The sequence below is a fragment of the Micropterus salmoides genome, unplaced genomic scaffold (genome assembly GCF_014851395.1).
Source record: "Micropterus salmoides isolate LMB-PRFRI ecotype aquatic unplaced genomic scaffold, ASM1485139v1 Ms_hic_scaffold_129, whole genome shotgun sequence".
NCBI lineage: Eukaryota > Metazoa > Chordata > Actinopteri > Centrarchiformes > Centrarchidae > Micropterus > Micropterus salmoides.
Genome location: NW_024040363.1, coordinates 1 through 18,145, shown reverse-complemented (window position 1 = coordinate 18,145; position 18,145 = coordinate 1). Strand labels below are relative to the sequence as shown.

The 18,145-nt window shown below is 41.0% G+C and overlaps 2 protein-coding genes across 2 annotated transcripts; both read left to right on the top strand.

Annotated features, from left to right (window-relative positions):
- Positions 1-3,837: 3,837 nt before the first annotated feature.
- LOC119900170 (putative ZDHHC-type palmitoyltransferase 6) lies at positions 3,838-10,001 on the top strand. The gene is made up of 10 exons (XM_038714931.1): positions 3,838-4,147; positions 4,730-4,865; positions 4,989-5,099; positions 5,217-5,349; positions 6,788-6,966; positions 7,144-7,217; positions 7,391-7,553; positions 7,644-7,726; positions 8,653-8,843; positions 9,218-10,001. The coding sequence occupies exons 1-10, from the start codon at positions 4,027-4,029 to the stop codon at positions 9,701-9,703; spliced, it is 1,677 nt and encodes a 558-aa protein (XP_038570859.1). The 5' UTR covers positions 3,838-4,026; the 3' UTR covers positions 9,704-10,001.
- A 1,177-nt stretch (positions 10,002-11,178) lies between these two features.
- Positions 11,179-17,225, top strand: LOC119900169 (rho GTPase-activating protein 22-like). Its single transcript, XM_038714930.1, has 4 exons — positions 11,179-11,289; positions 11,407-11,506; positions 15,656-15,852; positions 16,662-17,225. Exons 1-4 carry the CDS (start codon positions 11,179-11,181, stop codon positions 16,764-16,766), a joined length of 513 nt encoding a protein of 170 aa, XP_038570858.1. The 3' UTR covers positions 16,767-17,225.
- Positions 17,226-18,145: the final 920 nt, after the last annotated feature.

Here is an 18,145-nt window from a genome sequence, read left to right as displayed (position 1 = left end):
ACTAATCTGCACCAAGTAGACTGAACTTTGAACAAGCAGAGCGACTCACATCAGCTGGCCCAGGTCATGTGCCTTCTTACTTCCTTAGAGAAGCAGAAGTGAAAAAACTGTTGTTTAGCTGGTTAGATGGGGCCCTCCCACCATAGCTCAAAGAAGAGTCCCTTGTCTTTTTATAGACAAGTCATGTAAGACTGGCATGTTATTAATCACAATGACAGAATCTCATGATTCACCAAAGAAGCCAGCAAACACAGCTTGTAATTTCTGGTTCATGTGGCTAATTTGAAGCCTTTAAACACCACTAAACTGCATGTTGTGTGTTTAGAGATAATAACTGGAAAGACATGCCTATTTTATTGTGTTGAACAGTGTGTAAAAGGTTTAGTTAACAAACCTTTAACCGCATCAGAAAACATCCTAACAGATTGTGTTAGACTTTGTAACAGAAGACCAATCAATTTAGTCGTAATATATTGGAATTTGGGGGGGGGGGGTTACTTTTTTTGGCTCACTTGTTGGCCCTTTGCTCATTATGAGTGGGTCGTGTGGTTTTTTAGTGTAACTGCATTGAGATTGGGGAAACTGCTGTGTTTTTATTGGACATAAAAGCAACACTAACAAAATGTAGCTAAACAGCGCCATCTTGTGGGTTTTAATGGTACAGACATATGCTGACAGCAGCCAGATATTTTTTTTAAAAATGTCCCAACAGAAGTCAATCATGTACCATGGACCTTTTGCTTATTTTAGCCAGATCAGCAGGAAAACCACATGCGTAACTAATGACATGAATGATGCATATATGGTGAATGGTGCATGTTAACTCAATGGCGTTGTTTATTTGGGAATTACAACTAAACGAACTGCCATTATGAATGTGAGAAATTATACCTTCACTTTTATGAAACGTCATGTCTACAATGACAAAGAGTCTGCTTATTTTCATTACAAAAAAAACATTCAAAAATTACCATCCACCCGCCGTTATGAACATAAATACCTCCAGCACTCACAGGAATCACTATCACCTGCTGAAGTCAGAGCCCTCTTTCTGGATACTCACGAGCTCCATATGGCGATTTAACCACCATTTTCATGCTATTTTCTTCCCTCTGCAGGCCTGCTCGGTGTTTCCTCCAGCCGACTGCGTCACTGTCACGTCATATTTAGACAGCTAGAGTTTTGTAGCTAATCTTAAATCGTCGTATTGTTGCGTCGGTGTTAACCCACAGTTGTGAGCTGACAGCACGTGCAATGGATACAACGCGTATCTCCTCACGACGCTGAAGTTAGCTTCCGATTCGGCAGTTAAGTTCCCCTTAACTTTCCACTTAAGTGAAAGCTAATTTACGTTGCTGAGCGACCGATTCTCCAATTTTTGCATCTTACTAGTGTTGTAGTAATCGAGACCGGTCTTAAGACCGCTTTTTGATGGTCTTGGTCTATCTCGGACTCGACCACATTTGCACTCGGTCTTGTCTCGGTCTCGGACATTGAGGACTCGAGATTTTATTTCAAGACCATAATATCAATAAATTGTTTTTTTTTTTATTTGTTAACATCCTAACTTTGATTGGATGTAAAACATACTGCTTTAAATGCAACCAATTACCCTGATTAAAAATGTGTTGTTCCCGTTAATGACTTTCACCCCTATCTGCGAGCATGGGAAAGGAGTGTTAAATATGATGCTTGTGTTGATTTCAGCTCTTAGTGTTTTTATGTGGGTGTTTTAATGGGAACGTGGATCTTTCAGATCAATTTGTGAAGTACGTATGATCTCGTTCCACATTTTTATTGTGTGTCATGTAATGTGGGGAACTGGTCTTGGTCTTGACTCAGTCTCGCTCTCCCTTGGTCTCGACTTGTTCTCAGTCCCTGAAAGTCTTGGTCTTGTCTCGGTCTCGATAAACTCTGGTCTTGGTCTCAATTTCGACGGTCTTGACTACAACACCTCTTACTGCTGTGAAAGCTGTTATGCATATTAGGAAAAGCCTTAAGGCAGTCTGAAACACATTTTTAGATTTGAAAAAACTTTATTTTATTTGTGAAAATGAAAAAAGGGCAATTTCATTGCTTTTCTCCACATGCAGACCACATTAGACCAGGTCCAGATCTAAAACCACTATACCTAGAGCTCTCAAATCTGGACTAGATTGTCCCAGAAAGGCTAAAGTTTCAATCAAACATGGTTCCAATTTGTGAAACCTTTATTCAATTTGTGAAAATAATAATAACGATTTATCTGCTTTTTTCAAGTGTAGACCACATCCTACAGTGTCCCAGAGAGGCTAAATTTCTTTAAAACACGGTTTTAGATTTGGGAAAAATTTATTCTGTTTGTTAAAATGAAAAAAGGGTGATAAGTAAATGCTTTTTTCACAAAAAGTGACCTGGCCTTGCAGCCTTTCCACAACTCTCACTCTGATTGGTTAGTACTCCTTTCCTTTGCCAATCAGAGTCAGAATACTAAAGAGACTAAAGTTTCTTTATAACACAGTTTCAGAAATGCAAAATGCATTTATACCTAAGTGTTTAACTATGTGTTTAATATGTTCTTATTTATTTGCATATTGATGGCTCTGGACTTTGACAGACTCAGAGACTTAAAACAAGTTTACTATGTCAACAGGGATAACACAAGACAACAACAGTTTAAACAGATACAGGGTTCTGGCAGACAGGAAAAGGCTAAAAACTGGAATACTTAATAAAAAATCACAACATATACTACATGTTTTCCCCACCATTTATCCAACAAATATCATTTGAAGAATACACATTTTGCCTCATATCCTGCCTCCTACTCTGACTCTGATTGACAAAGGAAAGGAGTACTAACCAATCAGAGTGAGAGTTGTGGAAAAGCTGCAAGGCCAGGTCGCTTTGTATGAAAAAAGCATTGACTTATCACCCTTTTTTCATTTTAACAAACAGAATACATTTTTCCCAAGTCTAAAACCGTGTTTTAAAGAAATTTAGCCTCTCTGGGACACTGTAGGATGTGGTCTACACTTGAAAAAAGCAGATAAATTGTTTTTATTATTTTCACAAATTGAATAAAGGTTTCACAAATTGGAACCATGTTTGATTGAAACTTTAGCCTCTCTGGGACAATCTAGTCCAGATTTGAGAGCTCTAGGTATAGTGGTTTTGGATCTAGACCTGGTCTAATGTGGTCTGCATGTGGGTGAACAAGCAGTGAAATTGCCCTTTTTTCATTCAAAGTTTTTTCAAATCTAAAAAAGTGTTTCAGACAGAGTTAAGGCTTTGCCTAAAATGCATAACAGCTTTCACAGCAGTAATAGGTGCAAAAACGGAGAATCGGTCGCTCAGCAATGTTAAGTTAAGTTTCACTTACGTTCCCCTTAACTTTCCCCTTAACTGCCGAATCAGAAGCTAACTTCGGCGTCGTTATCCCCTCGGAGCCAAAAATGCACTGTCATTTCAGCCAGTGTCGCAAACACGCAGTGTCTGGACACTGCAGGAGACTATTACCTCCACCTTAAGTATTGTACGTTGCAGTAACCTATAAAATAATACGGTGAACCTGCATGTGAAGGTCTAAGATGTAAATAATCACTAGGCGTGATGCATTTTTCTTCGAATAACGTCATTAATGCCTTTCCTATTAGTTGTTTGCTTTCCAAATATTTCTTTTAAACTAAAACGTTCTCTGCAATTAAAGCGTTTACATTTCTGCATATATTTAGGCTGAGCATGACAAACTATAATTGCACAATAAAGTTTTAAGGTCTTCCTTTTAGGGACTAGTGTTTTGTTGACGCGGTGACATCACCAGTCATGTGACCTGCTGCAACCAACGAGCTGTCCAGGGCGTGGTCTGCATCAATCAGTTTAGCACTTTTAGCACAATGAAAGACCGTTACTTTGCAGCGAAAGACGATCTCCCTTCTCGCTTTACGTTATGATGTTGTAGCGACTTCGTCCGAGGATCTGATTTTGTTTCCGTTGCAGTTTCTGTCTGTGGAAATATTAGCAGGCCGCTTCTGTGCACCCATCATAATGCACCCGATGCCTGTGTTCTCCGAAAGCGGTGGAGACATATTTGACTGTATACAGAGAGGAAATATTGAGCTGTGTATACACTTCCTTCAAAATGATCGATCAGTCCTCAAGCAAAAAGGTAAGATAGAATGCAGTATAATAAAAGAGCGTGTCTTGATCTGGCCTCTACTTCCTGCTGTGATACGTCAGTATAACGCTACACAAAATTGCCAAGCTTTCCTGATCTGCTCATTATAAAGCCAGAAAGCTGCTGATGAACATTGTTTATCAAGAGGACCAACCTGTTATACCTATGACATAAATCTGTAGTAGTCTACACATTTTGTCATGTTACCAGGCTAATGTATAGCATTGAACAACTATAATTTTACATTATTATTTTCAAAGGACCAACTTAAACTTTATCATGCTCCAGTGACTCCTGATGTGATTTTGTCTCAGTACCAAAGGGGAAACCATACCCTGCTGTCAGTCCTCCCTGAGATGGTATGGCACAGATCTAGGTGGACAGATCCTGTGACAGCACAGCACAATGTCACATTGTGCCAAAAGGAACCCAAACCCTGACACCAGATTGTTTTAACGGCCAACAGGCTGACAGGCCGTGCATTTATACCAGGCCTGTACTGTTAGTCACAGATATTGCAGGTCAGTTAGAAGGGCTACATCTTTAAACCTGACGTGTTTGTCATCATACCAGGTTGGGGTGGTTTCACCCCGCTCCACTATGCCGCCCTCCATGGTAACCGTGCCATGGTCGAACTTTTCCTTAGTAATGGCGCTGACCCTAACCTGACATGTGATGCGGGACAGACAGCCTTTCATTTTGGCTGCAGGTGAGCATAAGTTGCATATTTAGGTGTTAAACAAACATGCCTGGATTCCTGAGGTGACAATGTCAAGATGTGAGCATTATGCTTTCCTGTGTCATAACAGTTTGTACTTTTGACTCCCATCAGACAAGGGAACATCTATATTATACACCAAATGATGCAGTATGGAGCTGATCTGCGCCTCATAGACCTGCAAGGAAAAACGTCACTGCATCATGCAGTCACGGGGGGCAACATGTGAGTGGAGGAAACAACACATCACAAACTTAATTGTTGTTGTCTTTTGTCTTGTATTTTTGTGACCACATGATCACATGTATTTTAAAACTGCTGACAGTTAGTGATCTTTCCCAGTGTTGCAGTGCACTATTTGTGGGAGACAGGAATGTTCCGGTTCTCAGACACAGACATGTACCAGGTGACACCCCTTCACCTGGCTGCATCCACAGGCAACACAGAGGTGGTCCGGTACTTGCTCAGAAACCAGGTTTGATATTGTCTTCACTCTCTCACTCACTCACATGCTCTAGTTGAGCAACAGTATGATCAAGCTTTAATTTAAAGTTTTAAAGCTTCATGGAAATGGACTTAACACACAACAATACACTTTACTCAAATTTAAGCTGCTTTTAATCACTTTTACCTCCTTGTTTTGGTTCTCAAGCCCACACATTTAAAGTGTGGTTAAGTGTCAGTCTCATTAACTGCTCATATAAAACTGTAGGCAGTTTGTATTTTCATCAAATAATCTTAGAAGAGCTTAACACCTGTAGTAAACACGACATACAATAGCTAAAAGCTGACATAAACAGCTGGCTGGTAAAAGAAAACATCCAAAAAAATAAATTTTCTCAGGCATTGGTAGCTTTAACCAGAGGTAAAAGCTAAACATTAGTACTTACATTTTAGAACACATCTCCTTTGGGAAACGATTGTTGCTGAATCCATAACAACGAAGTCTTTCCACTCCCTCATGGTCATAAATTGCTCAGTGTGGCTGTAAAGAAATTAAAATGTGATTCTGGTGTAAGCTGAGTTTCCATTTTACAGAATTAGCTACAATCTTATAAACTGCTCTGTAATAAAGCCTTTGAGGTGTTGATGCAACTCTACGGTCATAGTTTGTAGTGCTGTTAAATTGTATTCCATTATATTGTCTATGAAGATTCTCAGTCATCCAGGTCATAGTTATCCAACGAAGGTTAAAGTCAAGGGCAACTGGACTTGGTTGAAGATACTGTAAGAGGTTTCATCCCTCATCCAAAGGACTTCTTCAGTTCTAACTGACTCGGCTATTTAACCTCAGTGGGGTCATTTGCCAGGGTCATCGATACTGCTGGTTCGTTCCTGGTTGCTGTAACGACAGTCGTTACAGTCATTGGGACTCCCGGTGGCCAAGACTGAACAACCATCGTTGGCATCTTCACCTGAGGCCAATAGGTTACTATTGTTGAGTTTCATGGGAAGTGATGAAAGGACAGCATTGTAAGTGGTGGCGTAGACCCCCTCCCCTGTTCAATGATGGCTTCTCGACCCTGGTGTAGATGGCTTCCTTGACACCTCTTTCAAACCATCCATCTTCTCTGTCTAAAATGTGCACCTGGTGGTCCTCAAACGAGTGTCCTCTGTCCTTCAGATGTAAGTAAACTGAGTCTTGACCTGAGGAGTTGGCCCTTCTGTGTTGAGCCATGCATTTGTAGTGGTTGTTTAGTCTCCCCAATATACAGGTCTGTGCATTCCTCACTGCATTGGACCGCATACACTAGATTGCTTTTCTTGTGTTTGGGTGTGCGGTCTTTGGGGTGTACCAGCATCACAGGGATGTTATGTTTGTTGAAAATCCTCCTGAGTTTCTCTGATACTCCAGACACGTATGGAATCACAATGTTGTTGGAGGTAGCGCCTCAATCCTCTGTTTGTTTCAGAGATGTGCTGTGGATGCAGTTGACCAGCAGGGTGCGACAGCGCTTCACGTTGCTGCAGAAAGGGGTGGAGTGGAGGTGTGCTGGACACTGCTGCAGAGAACAGGGTGCAGGATGCTCTACCAGAAGAACCACAGCGGCCTCACACCGCTGGACCTCAGTAAACAAGGGAAAACATTTAGGTGAATCTGCTGTCTCTCAGAATCTCTGGAAAAACACTGACTAGCAGGCCACTTCATGGTATAGTAACACCCCTCAGTACCTTTAAATATCCAGTATGTTCGCATTTCCAGATTACTTTTTTCTCTTGGGATCCTGACACTGATTAATACATTGCTATACTGTGTATTTTTCTCTAGACATCAGCAACTCACCAAGCTACTGAGTCGGTATATTAATGAGCCAATACACCACAAGCCCAGAGAGTCTCATGGTAAATTGTACTTGAAAATGTAGTTTCATGTAGATGAAAACAAGGATGATGATTATGATGATGAAAGTGGTGATGATAATAACGGCACTGTAACATATTGTGCGTGTGCATTAATGTGCTGAGTTTTTCACACTTTTTATATTATATTTACATGACTTGTCTTTTCTCATCAGTTCTGTATTACTGGACACTGTTTTTTCCAACCCTGAGTGGAGCTTCCATCCTGCTGATAGCAGCCATGTTGGGAGGCTATGGGGGGCTAACCTGCAGTTTGCTCTTCCCCTGGCTGGCCAGAAGCATCTTCACACAGTACCACCGCATGACCACGTACCAAAGGTTTGACAAAAACTATTGTACATGTGACCTACAACCTATTTCACTGTTTGTTATAGCTCTCTGTTGACATAGCATTTGTCTTCCTTCCAGGTTACCCAACCCGGTCTACTTGGGAACCCTCATAGCTGGCTTGTTCCATTCCTTGCTCTGCTTCTATGGAAAAATAATGCCTAATATCCTTACCAAAATTAAGCACACATTAAGTCATTTCAATGCATATTTTGTATTCTCTGTCGGTCTCTCCAACACTTTGGTTCAGAGAGGGATATCTCAACCAAAGGCCAAAGAATATCAAACTTTTGCATAATGCTGTGATATTTGGTCATCACATTACAAGGTACATTTATTTGTCATATTACAACAGGTTTGTATAATGAGATGCAATTTTTAGTTCCCTTTATGCTACAAAGCAAATTATATAAATAAATCTATATAAACTATTTTAAGAGTCTAAAGCCTGGGAGAAGAAGCTGTTCTGAAGTCTGCTGGAAATACTTCTGTATCTCTTGCCAGATGGCAGCAGGGTGAACAGGCTGTGGCTGGGGTGGGTACTGTCTTTTAGTATCCTTTCGGTTTTACGCAGGCACCTCACCTCACAGATATCACTGATGCTCAGTAGATGTGTACCAATGATATTCTGAAAAGTTTTAATCACCCACTGCAGAGCCCTCCTGTCCTGGGCCATGCACATCCCATGCCAGTTGGTGATGTTTCCGGTCAGGATGCTTTTTCTATTGCTCCTCTGTAAAAGTTGACAAGAATTTTGCCTTCTTAAGTGTTCTTAAGAAAAACAGCCATTTCTGAGCTTTCTTCACCAGCTTGGGTATGTGAGAGGACCATATCAGGTTCTCTGTGATGCTGGTTTCTAGGAACATTTTTCCTGCTCCTCTCAGCTCTACATGTAGATAGTGTGTGTGTCTTTATCTCATTTTTTCTTTGAATACATTTGCATTGTGGACACTTCACAAGCTGTCTTGTGTTTATTGTCAACCGACCAGTAATCCCCTAGTTGTCTTGCTCGTCCAAATATACTCAGTAAGTAAATGTAATAGTAAGTGTAATCCAGGATTTTGGAGTGGTCATCCTTAACATTTTGAATGTGTGTGGCCAACCAGTGCTCTTGTCCAGGTGTCGATGGTCCACTTCTCCCTAGTCGTCGGTTTGTTGTGTAAGATTTTGACTCAGGACCCGGGGACACTGGACAGAGCAGATGCAGATCCTCGGTTCTCCTGTATCGCTGACCTGGTGGAGAACAACCAAAGCCCTCACAGGTTCTGTCCGTACTGTGAGGTAAGACATTCACGCTGGTCATGGTTCAGAGAAATGCACACACAGCCCTTCTCCTCTTGGTGTGTGCCTTCACATGGTCTTCCCCTTCGAAAAGTTTCTGACACACCCCTGCTAAGGTCTCGCATGTCACAATAAATCAATCATGTGTGCGTTAAGTCTCTACAGATTAAGTTTTTATCCCATAGTGAAATTAAAAGGCAGTAGATGTCTGACAGATAGGAAATAAAACACAAAACTTAAGATAAGCTTTTGAAAAAGGTTGGCGACAAAGTAAAAGATCTTTAATATTTTAATTGTTACATCACACAAAAATTGGGATTTGTTCTTACTAATGTGTTGCTCTCCTTCCCACCCTGTCTTTGCTTTCCTCATAGTTGTTTCTGCCCGACTACACTAAACACTGCAAGCTGTGCGATGTGTGCATTAAAGACTATGACCACCACTGCCTTTTCCTCAACCGGTGCATCGGCCGGGGTAACCACCGCCTCTTCCTCTTTTTCATCCTTTCCATGGTGATTGCCCACCTTCTTTTTGTTGCCACTGCAACAAATTACCTGCTTGACAAGATGCCTGCGGGCGGTCGCAGCTTGTCATTGTGGTTCACATTGTTAGGGCAGGAGTTCTGGGTTGTGGTAATGATGATTATGAATGCGCTGACGCTCCTTTGGGAGGTGTGGCTACTTACTGAGCAGTTTGATGCCGTCGCCACTGGAACGACCAACTACTTCCGTCAGTGTGAAAGCTCAGCACGACAGAGGTCACTAGGACAGCGCTGGGCGATAGTGCTGTCCTTTCTGCTGGAGGGGCGAAGACGGGTGGGCAGCGGCCAAAGAGAAGACAAAACTGCCATAGACATTTAAATCTGTCATGTATCCAGCTGTCTTGAAATTGTTTCATCATCACTCACTTACAAATATGCATTCTCAGTTTACAGTCTTTGTGAGAATGTCCTCTTTAGATTTAGTATCTCTCTAATAACATATTACATGTTGTACTTGAATGTAAAATTTGGATATATCTTCATATTCTATTTTAGTAGACTGTAGAGTAGATTTGTCCACAAAGTGACTAGCAGGATAACTACCACTAAGAGGTTAGAAGTTCACCTGGTTTTTAGAGACCTCACTGAATACTTTAAGATAAAATAGTATTTTAATTAACTTGTTGGTTTTCATTGTTTTGTGTAAAGTACTGGATATTTTCCAAACTGTGTTTTAGCAGGGAACGCTCATATTCACACCTGTTTTTATATCCTACATCGGCATACTTTCTTAAAGTTATTGTTATTTTTGTTTTAAATATAAAAAAATGTGTCATGGTGAAACGTTTAAGGTTGTGAAGATGTGTGCACTCATAACATTAGCAAGTCCTGTGATTTGATAATGGTAAATAGTGGGTACACTGAGAGGCTATTTTTCTGATGTCATTACCTCTCTGACCTGCCCCTGGTCATTTGGGCCCCGACACTTCCTCTGCTCTCACTAATGGGACATTCTCTTTTCATGCCTTCAATTAAACACACTCATTTCCTATGTGTCCCGTCGGACCATATTTCTAGATTATAGATGATGTTCCCCACACCCTCAGTGGCTGGTGTGTCTGGACTATGTGAGTGGCTGTGTCATGTCATATTATTTACTCTCTACTGTACTGTGTCTGTCAAGCACATGGAGTGGCACATAAGCTGCTGAAACTGAGAGCTTTTACTGTATTTCTCTGTCCCTAAATCAGTATTATTGTATTTAACTGGCTGCCATTTGTCCATATCCCATATAACGTATTTTATCTTTGGTGACAGTTTCTTTTGGTTTCCAAAATGAAACCTCATTTGTGCCATGATGTTTTTAAGCTGTAGTGAAAATAATGTTTAATAAATAGAAAATTCACTGAAAGCTGTAATTTCTAAAAAAGAAACATTTCTCTTTCTCTTTAAACTCACTTTGTAGCTAGAGAGAAACAGAGCTTTTAAAGCTTGCGACCTTTTTTCTTGATTTACATAGAGAAATCACTAAGCCACTGGATTGTACTCTTTTGTGAGCCAAAAATGTACAGTAATAACATCTGAAAGAGAAACTCATATTTTTTTAGACAGACATCAGCAGTTTTCACTTCTCCATCAAGGCGGCTCACTTCCTTAGAGAGCGACAGACTGATAATTCAGAAGAGGACAGCAGGAGCGTGTCGCACAGCTGTGTTTTATTTCTCTGTAAAGCAGCACCTATCACAGCAGCTGCTTGGGAGTATGTGATGCCAGTCTTATCAGACAGAGAGTCTGGCTCCAGACTGAGAGTCGTCTGGTCTGCCCATCCAAGATGACATGGCAAGTAATACACGCATGACTGTCTTTGTTTCCTTCCTTCTATCTGAATCTGTTCACTTCAGCATTCTTCAGGTGCACGTCATTGCTGTGTTAATGATGGCAGCTATAGTAGTCCCTTCTCTTTGGGTATGTGAATGTCATTGAATTTGGTTCCTAGTGATTATCAATTACGTAGAGGACTGAGATTTCATTATTACCCTTGTGTGTGCCTGTGTGTTGTGTTTGTGTCTGTTGTGGCTCTAGAAATGGCCTCATTGGAGAAGGATACACTGTACAGATGGGTTTGCTGCCATGAAACCATCCAGGATTCCTCTGACCAGTGACAAACCAAAGGAATTGGCAGGTAAAGCTCAGTTTTTAGTTTGTTTTGCAACAGTGATCATTGTATCAGGGAAGGTGATGATCTATTTTTTTTGCTTAAGCTACAACTTTCTGGCTTTCTGAGCTCTCACATAAAGTTAAGCTTAAATTTTTTTGATATTTATGGAACCCTGGGTCCACAACTTTTCTCTATCATTTCTATCTGTGTGAGATCTTCTCTGTTTATCAGGGTGTGAACTGTTTTTATACAAGTAAAGAATTACATTGCCAAGGTTATGTTACTACTAATGCACTGCTACCTGCTACTGCCTTTATAAAGCCTCCATTAAGGCAGCTTAAAGTGTTTGTCATTGACCGAGATGGTTATTTTTTCTTATGAGAAAGCTCAGTCAGCTCTTCCTTCTAGCAGTGCCTCTGTGCTGCATTTTAGTCTCATCCAGCCTCTTGACCTGCAGCATTTATCTGCTTTATCACATTCACTACCAGGCAGATTGCCGAGTGACTGAGTAGTGTGGTATTTCCCCTTAGATTATAAATCTTAGTCTGAAGGAGTCAGAATACTAAATACGAGTGCTTTATAGTGGATTTTTGACAGCTTTTAAACCCACGTCCACCCAAATTTATCATCCACCTGCAACAGTTCATAAGTGCAGGCAGTACAATGACTTGGCCAAACATTTAAACATTTAATGGTAAGAATGGTGTCAGCTAAATCAAATGTATTGATCTGAGGTTGTACTTCAGCTACAGACAAGGCCATAATCAGATCTTCATGAGCAAACAGCTGGAGGAATTGTGAAGACTGTAGAATGGCGGTGGAAAGAAATGGGTGGTGTAAAGAAATGGGTGACAAGACAGAGGACACACTGCCGGACATATTTATAGACGGTGAGAAATTGATACTGAGAGTGTGCAGCAGAAGGCTGAGAGAGAGAGAGAGAGAGAGAGAGAGAGAGAGAGAGTGGGCAGGGCTCGAGGTATGTGAGAACAACAGTACGCTGGGCCGGTGGGACAGAGAGGAGGAGTGAGACGAAAGGAAGGAGGGGAGGAAGAGGAGAGTGTGTGGTTAAGTGCTTGTAAGTGTGTGTGTGTGTGTGTGTGTGTGTGTGAAATCAGACGGAGACAGTGTCCAAGTGCAAGATAGTGAGCCGGGGAGAGAGATGCTCGGAGAGGATGAGGAGTAACAGGGCGAGGCAGCAGCGAGAGACGCTGAGTGTGTGTGTGTGTGTGTGTGTGTGTGTGTGTGTGTGTGTGTGTTTGAGAAATAGTGTGTGAACAGAGGGATGCAGTCATGTCTCTGTGAGAGGGAGCAGCACAGCAACGGTAACCATGCTGAGCCCCAAGATAAAACAGGCACGCCGGGGTAAGCACAGTCCCTCCTCCCCTTTCTCCATCCCTCCTCTGTGCCCCATCTCTTTTCTCTCATTCTTTGCTCCCTTGCCTGTGTCTGTCCTCCCTGCAGTCCATCTTTTTCTTTCCCTCTCTCGCTGCCTCTGCAGAGCTCCATCTGTCCTGCTGTCTTTGTAATAATGTAACATCAGTATTGTTGTCAGTGCTATCATTGATAATGACATCAAAAAGGTGTAACAGCGCCATGTTAGCACTGAATCTGCACCAGTGCCAACCTGAGTTTTTTTGGAATGTTTTTGAAGTGTTGAGGCTTTATCTTCTGTCTCCAATAATCACTGAGAGTTAACATGCTCTACTACAATGTAATCTCTTGCTTCTCATGATTATACTGTCCTCGCTCCTAGAAGATTTGATTCTGATGGAGACACTGTGGGTTGTAGTAAACATGGCTGCTGGAAAGATAATCCTCCCTCCAACAATGGTGTGCATCCTGCCATGTTCACACCTGAAGACATAACTTCATGTCTATCTGCTCAGGGTTTATTGGGATAGTTAGTAGGCACGGTGGCTTTGAGCAGGTGACAGATAGGTCAGAGCTGGTGAAAGGAATGCAGGGCTCTCTACTCCTGTGAATCACAACAGCTGACTGTCAAACAGTTCCTCTAACACAGGGTAAAATCCACTTGCGGCCACTGAAGTCAGGACACCACATATACATGCCTCTCATGTGACTGTGTGAAGATGAATAAGGAAGCTGTACATCACAGGACTATCTCAGGGCACTAAGATTATCATGATGCAGAGTATAAATACTTGCTGTGCTCTTTGTAGCAATCGACACATGTTGTTTCAGGTGGTTTGGGGAGTTGTGACAGTTGCCAACTTATCACCAAGAAATGGACGAGCATTGGTTTTTAGAGAAGAACATCCACGTGATTTCTGTTTAAGAAGCTTTCCACTTTGACAGAAAATAAGTTTCCTCAAATTCTCCTTGAATCAATTTCACATTTTTGTAAGAAAATGGACAAAACTGAGCGATATTTTGGCGAGCAGCAGCTTCAAGAATGCTTACTTTTGTGTGCGTGCGTGCGTGCGCGCGCTTAGGCAGGGTTGGTGCCTTGTTTCTCCCCTGGCAGGCGTTGTCTTATTCTTGACCAGCCGTAAAAGTAAGACTATACAACAGGATGGGATGAAGAAGTGCCTCTTCTTTCTCCTTCACAAACACAGTTGGAGTACAGCAGCCACTTCAGTTTGCTTGCCACGTTTTGTGCGCTTGCCATCTCTCATTTGCTGTAATGGTATTCTCCTTTGATTAGATTCCCAGCTCTGCTCCTCCTCTGACCCTTTTATGCAGCATCATCCAGGGCAAATTCATACAGCATCACAGAGCTGGATCCGCACTCAGAGCCGTAGATAAGACCAGAATCTTAAGGCAGTCAATTAGTCTAGAATCTTAAAGCAAGATGTTATTGGTGTTTGAGGACTTTTACTTGTTTACTTGTAAAGCACCCTGAGGCAAATTGTGATTTGTAATATTGGGCTATTTAAATAAAAATGAATTGACTTGACTTCATACTTCCACTATATTTCAAAGGGAATTGTACTTTTTACTCCACTATTTTTTTACAGCTGTAGTTACAAGTATATTTACAAATTAAGATTTTATGCACAAAACATGATCAGTTTATAAAATATGATGCACTGTTATAGATTAAAATACCTAAAAGTAAATGAGAATTAGCTCACTTCAAACAACTGTTTATTATCACTTATCATTAGGAACATAATAATAACATACGAGTGAATATATAATTGTTTTAAATATGAGGGGATGCACTTAAAGTAACATTATTTTCTGAAAAGATATCAATTTGATCCTTGTGCACTAATTGTAAAAATTAATATTTCTTTGCTGACAGTAGATTAACAAACCGGTTCCTCTCTGAGATTTCCGGTCTCTTTTTTAAAGTACAATGCGCAGCCATGTCTGCTGTATTTATAGACCCTGCTCTGCCTGCTTCTGCTGTGAGCATACAGTTTTGCTAATGACTGCTTCATCTCCAGTCTTCTCCTTTCAATCATGACTCTGCAAATGAAGGACATCCAGAAAGGGGAGAAATGAAATGTCCAGACAGAGAGCTGATAAGCAAGAGAGAGACAGAGGAAACAGGAGAGAGATTTCAGTCCAGGCCCTTGCATATACCTTCCCTGCTGTTCTCAGCAGAAAACAAGATGCAATTAACAGGAAAAAAAGACGCCATTGATTTCTCTATCCTCTCCCTCTGCCTTCTGTTTATCTTTCTCTGACTCCCTGACTCCCTAGGCATTGTGTCACTGTTTCTGCTCTATACCTTTGGCATGCCTATGCTAATATAGAATCCTTGCTTGTAATCAGTCTGTAGCAGTTAAAGCGCAACCTGATCCAAAGCAGAACTGCTTTCTGTACAGTGATGAAATTGGAAATAATAATTTCCCTCATTAATATCTGAAACACATAATAAAATGTAATAGAATAGATAGATAGAATTCATCTTAAAGCGGGATATATTTGCTGCAAAATGGAGGTCATGTCTTGGTAGATTTACATAAGAAGAAGTCTGGATGCATGGTCAGGCCTATGGGCTTAACAGTACCCAAGGAAGACTGTCTCTGGGTATATTTTTAGAATAATAGCATAACAACAGAGAAAGAAAATCCCAAAATAAAATGTATCCTCTGTCTTTATGTAACTCGGTATATCTCTCTGTCTCACTCATTACCATGCTCTTAATCCTCCAAGCCTCCTTTCCCTCACTTTATCTGTATGTGTGTGTCCATGCAGCACGGTCCAAGAGCATGGTGCTTGGTGAGTTGTCCCGGGTCTCCAGGCCCTGCTCTCCTCTGGATCAGGAGAAAGCACTGAAGGCAGGCTGGCTTAAGAGACAGCGGAGTATCATGAAAAACTGGCAGCTGCGTTGGTTTGTCCTGAGGACTGAAGCTCTGTATTTCTACAAGGACCAGGATGAAACCAAGGCACAGGTGACACTTAAAAAGTAACACATATATATGTATAGTTACCTGATGTCTCCTGTTTCCCCAGGAGTCTGCACTACTGTTTGTTTCAATTCATTTTGGTTTGGAGCCTGATACATATTCAAGCTCCATGAATTCATCTGATAAGTATTTTCCCCCAGGGCCAGTCAATCCATTGTGTGTTCTCCAACTTTGAAAATCGCTTATTGACCCTTTTAAATCAGACAACAAAATACAAGCCCTCAAGGAAAATGAAGCACCGTTTTGCATTGTGTGGCCATGGTTTTTAAAGCTACATTATCTTGCTCTTATCCTAATAATTTTGGTGTCAAAATATATCAGGATAAATATCCATTCATCTTTCACACATAAATCATCCTCTATTAAGACATACCCACACTCTCAATTTAAGTTGTAGTATGTTGTTATTGTCCTGACACACACACTGATAATGTTGTAACTACCTGCCCTGTGCTTCTGCTGTAAGCACTTAAGAGGTGACCTTTGGCCTTCTCTATGCTGGAAAGATCCAAAAGCCAAGAACATCAGGAAGCGCCAAAGGGATAAATAGATGAAGAGATGTTTCCCTGAGTCATCCCTCCCTCCATCATCATTACCTCCCTCTGTTGGATAGATGCCCAGATCTCACTGTACTCTATAATGTTTAACGCGGACTACATGTCCAAGTCCTGAACCACTAATTGATTTTTTGTTTGGACCTTGAATACTTTTGATACAGGTATTTTCCTCATACCTGCCTGTCTGTCAGTCTGTGTTTCTGTCTGTCTCAAGCCTACATGTTCTTTCTCCTACAGGGTTGTATTCCTCTTCAGGGCAGTCAGGTCAATGAGCTGCCTGCCAATCAGGATGAGCCTGGCCGCCACCCCTTTGAAATTATTCCAGGTGAGTTGGCATGGTGACATGGTGTTGCGTAAGGAAGTGACAAAGTAAGTAAGTAAGTCTTGTTCAAGTGATGCTGAACCATCTGTTCATCACTATCTCAGCCAAACAGAGAAAACACTGGGCTCACTTTAGATTTTTTATTTAAAATGTTATGTTTCATTATGATCAAGCACATCTAATATCATTTCCCACCAATAGTAAAAATGTTTTTTGCAAAAAAAGACATCAAGATCAAAGCTGGATTCAGGCTAAGAGTGCAAAACCTAGCAATACCTGCCACCCATGAGTTTTTGGTGTTCAGAAGGTTATGAAACCCCAAAGTGGCAACAACCGCTAGAACATTAACCCAATACCAGGTTTGCTGTATTTGTCTGTGCTTCTTCAAACCATACTATACATCCAACAGGTCATATCCTCTGTATAAACCTTGTTGACCCAGACTCAATGTAATAAATGGAAAAAAACTGAAGTGAATCTATAGCTACATACGAGCTGCATACACACATGCATGAAATATACAGAACAACAGAAGGGATGTGTCTGAGTGTTAAACAAGGACTTCATTCATTTCTGCTCTTGATAGCGTGGGGTTGGCATGATTGTGGTCAGAACAGTGGACTGTGTACCCCACAGAGATCAGGGGGCATGCTTGATAGAGAGATAGAAAGAAGTTGGAAGCTGTACTTGAATAGATATGAAGTTGCTAGTTGGAAGATATGAGATATGAGAGAGTTTGTACAGTGACTAGCTTTGATGGTAACGCCTCTGTTCTCTCATGGAATGGCATCTTGGGTCATATCAGCATCAATTCCCCTGCAAGCATCATTATTTTTAAAGGCTGCACTGCTCAATTGTCCACTAGCAGTACAGGTTCAACATGGGCCATTACTGCAGCAGGGTCACAACACCATGACAGTTTATCCTGGGGATGAGGTTTCCATTAATGATGGTAGTAAGTAAATGTTTCTTAGTGTTGATTATCAAAGAGGATGTAAATTAAAAATACTATGTTGTAATGTTTCTGTATTGAAGGACATTTCAATACAGACTGAAGTATTTTATATATGTACCCTTCTGGCTTTTTGCATTGTCAAGATTGACAAGCTCGTGTAAAATATCACTTTTACAGGAGTGAGTAATTGGCTACAACTAGATAAAACGTGTGCATTAGAGGCAATGCTGAAACACCCATTCCCTTACAATAAATGGAGACGAAGGCTGCTATAAGTTAAGAAAAAACATTCAAAAATGTAAACATATGTTGTGCTTTGGAGAATGGTTGGCAGTCTTGCAAACTATATGCAGTTGTACTAAATTAGGGTAAAACATGCAAAATACTGGTGTGGCCTTTAACATGTGAGATGGTGTCTAGTGTAATTTTATAGAGAAAGTTTGT

Excerpts from the sequence above, each read along its gene's own strand:
- LOC119900169 (XM_038714930.1), top strand. The coding sequence starts at position 11,179 with ATGACTGTCTTTGTTTCCTTCCTTCTATCTGAATCTGTTCACTTCAGC. Across the intron at positions 11,290-11,406 it reads TAGTAGTCCCTTCTCTTTGG|AAATGGCCTCATTGGAGAAG; the intron begins GTATGTGAATGT and ends TTGTGGCTCTAG. Across the intron at positions 15,853-16,661 it reads AGGATGAAACCAAGGCACAG|GGTTGTATTCCTCTTCAGGG; the intron begins GTGACACTTAAA and ends TTTCTCCTACAG.
- LOC119900170 (XM_038714931.1), top strand. The coding sequence starts at position 4,027 with ATGCACCCGATGCCTGTGTTCTCCGAAAGCGGTGGAGACATATTTGAC. Across the intron at positions 5,100-5,216 it reads GCAGTCACGGGGGGCAACAT|TGTTGCAGTGCACTATTTGT; the intron begins GTGAGTGGAGGA and ends GATCTTTCCCAG. Across the intron at positions 7,218-7,390 it reads CAAGCCCAGAGAGTCTCATG|TTCTGTATTACTGGACACTG; the intron begins GTAAATTGTACT and ends TTTTCTCATCAG.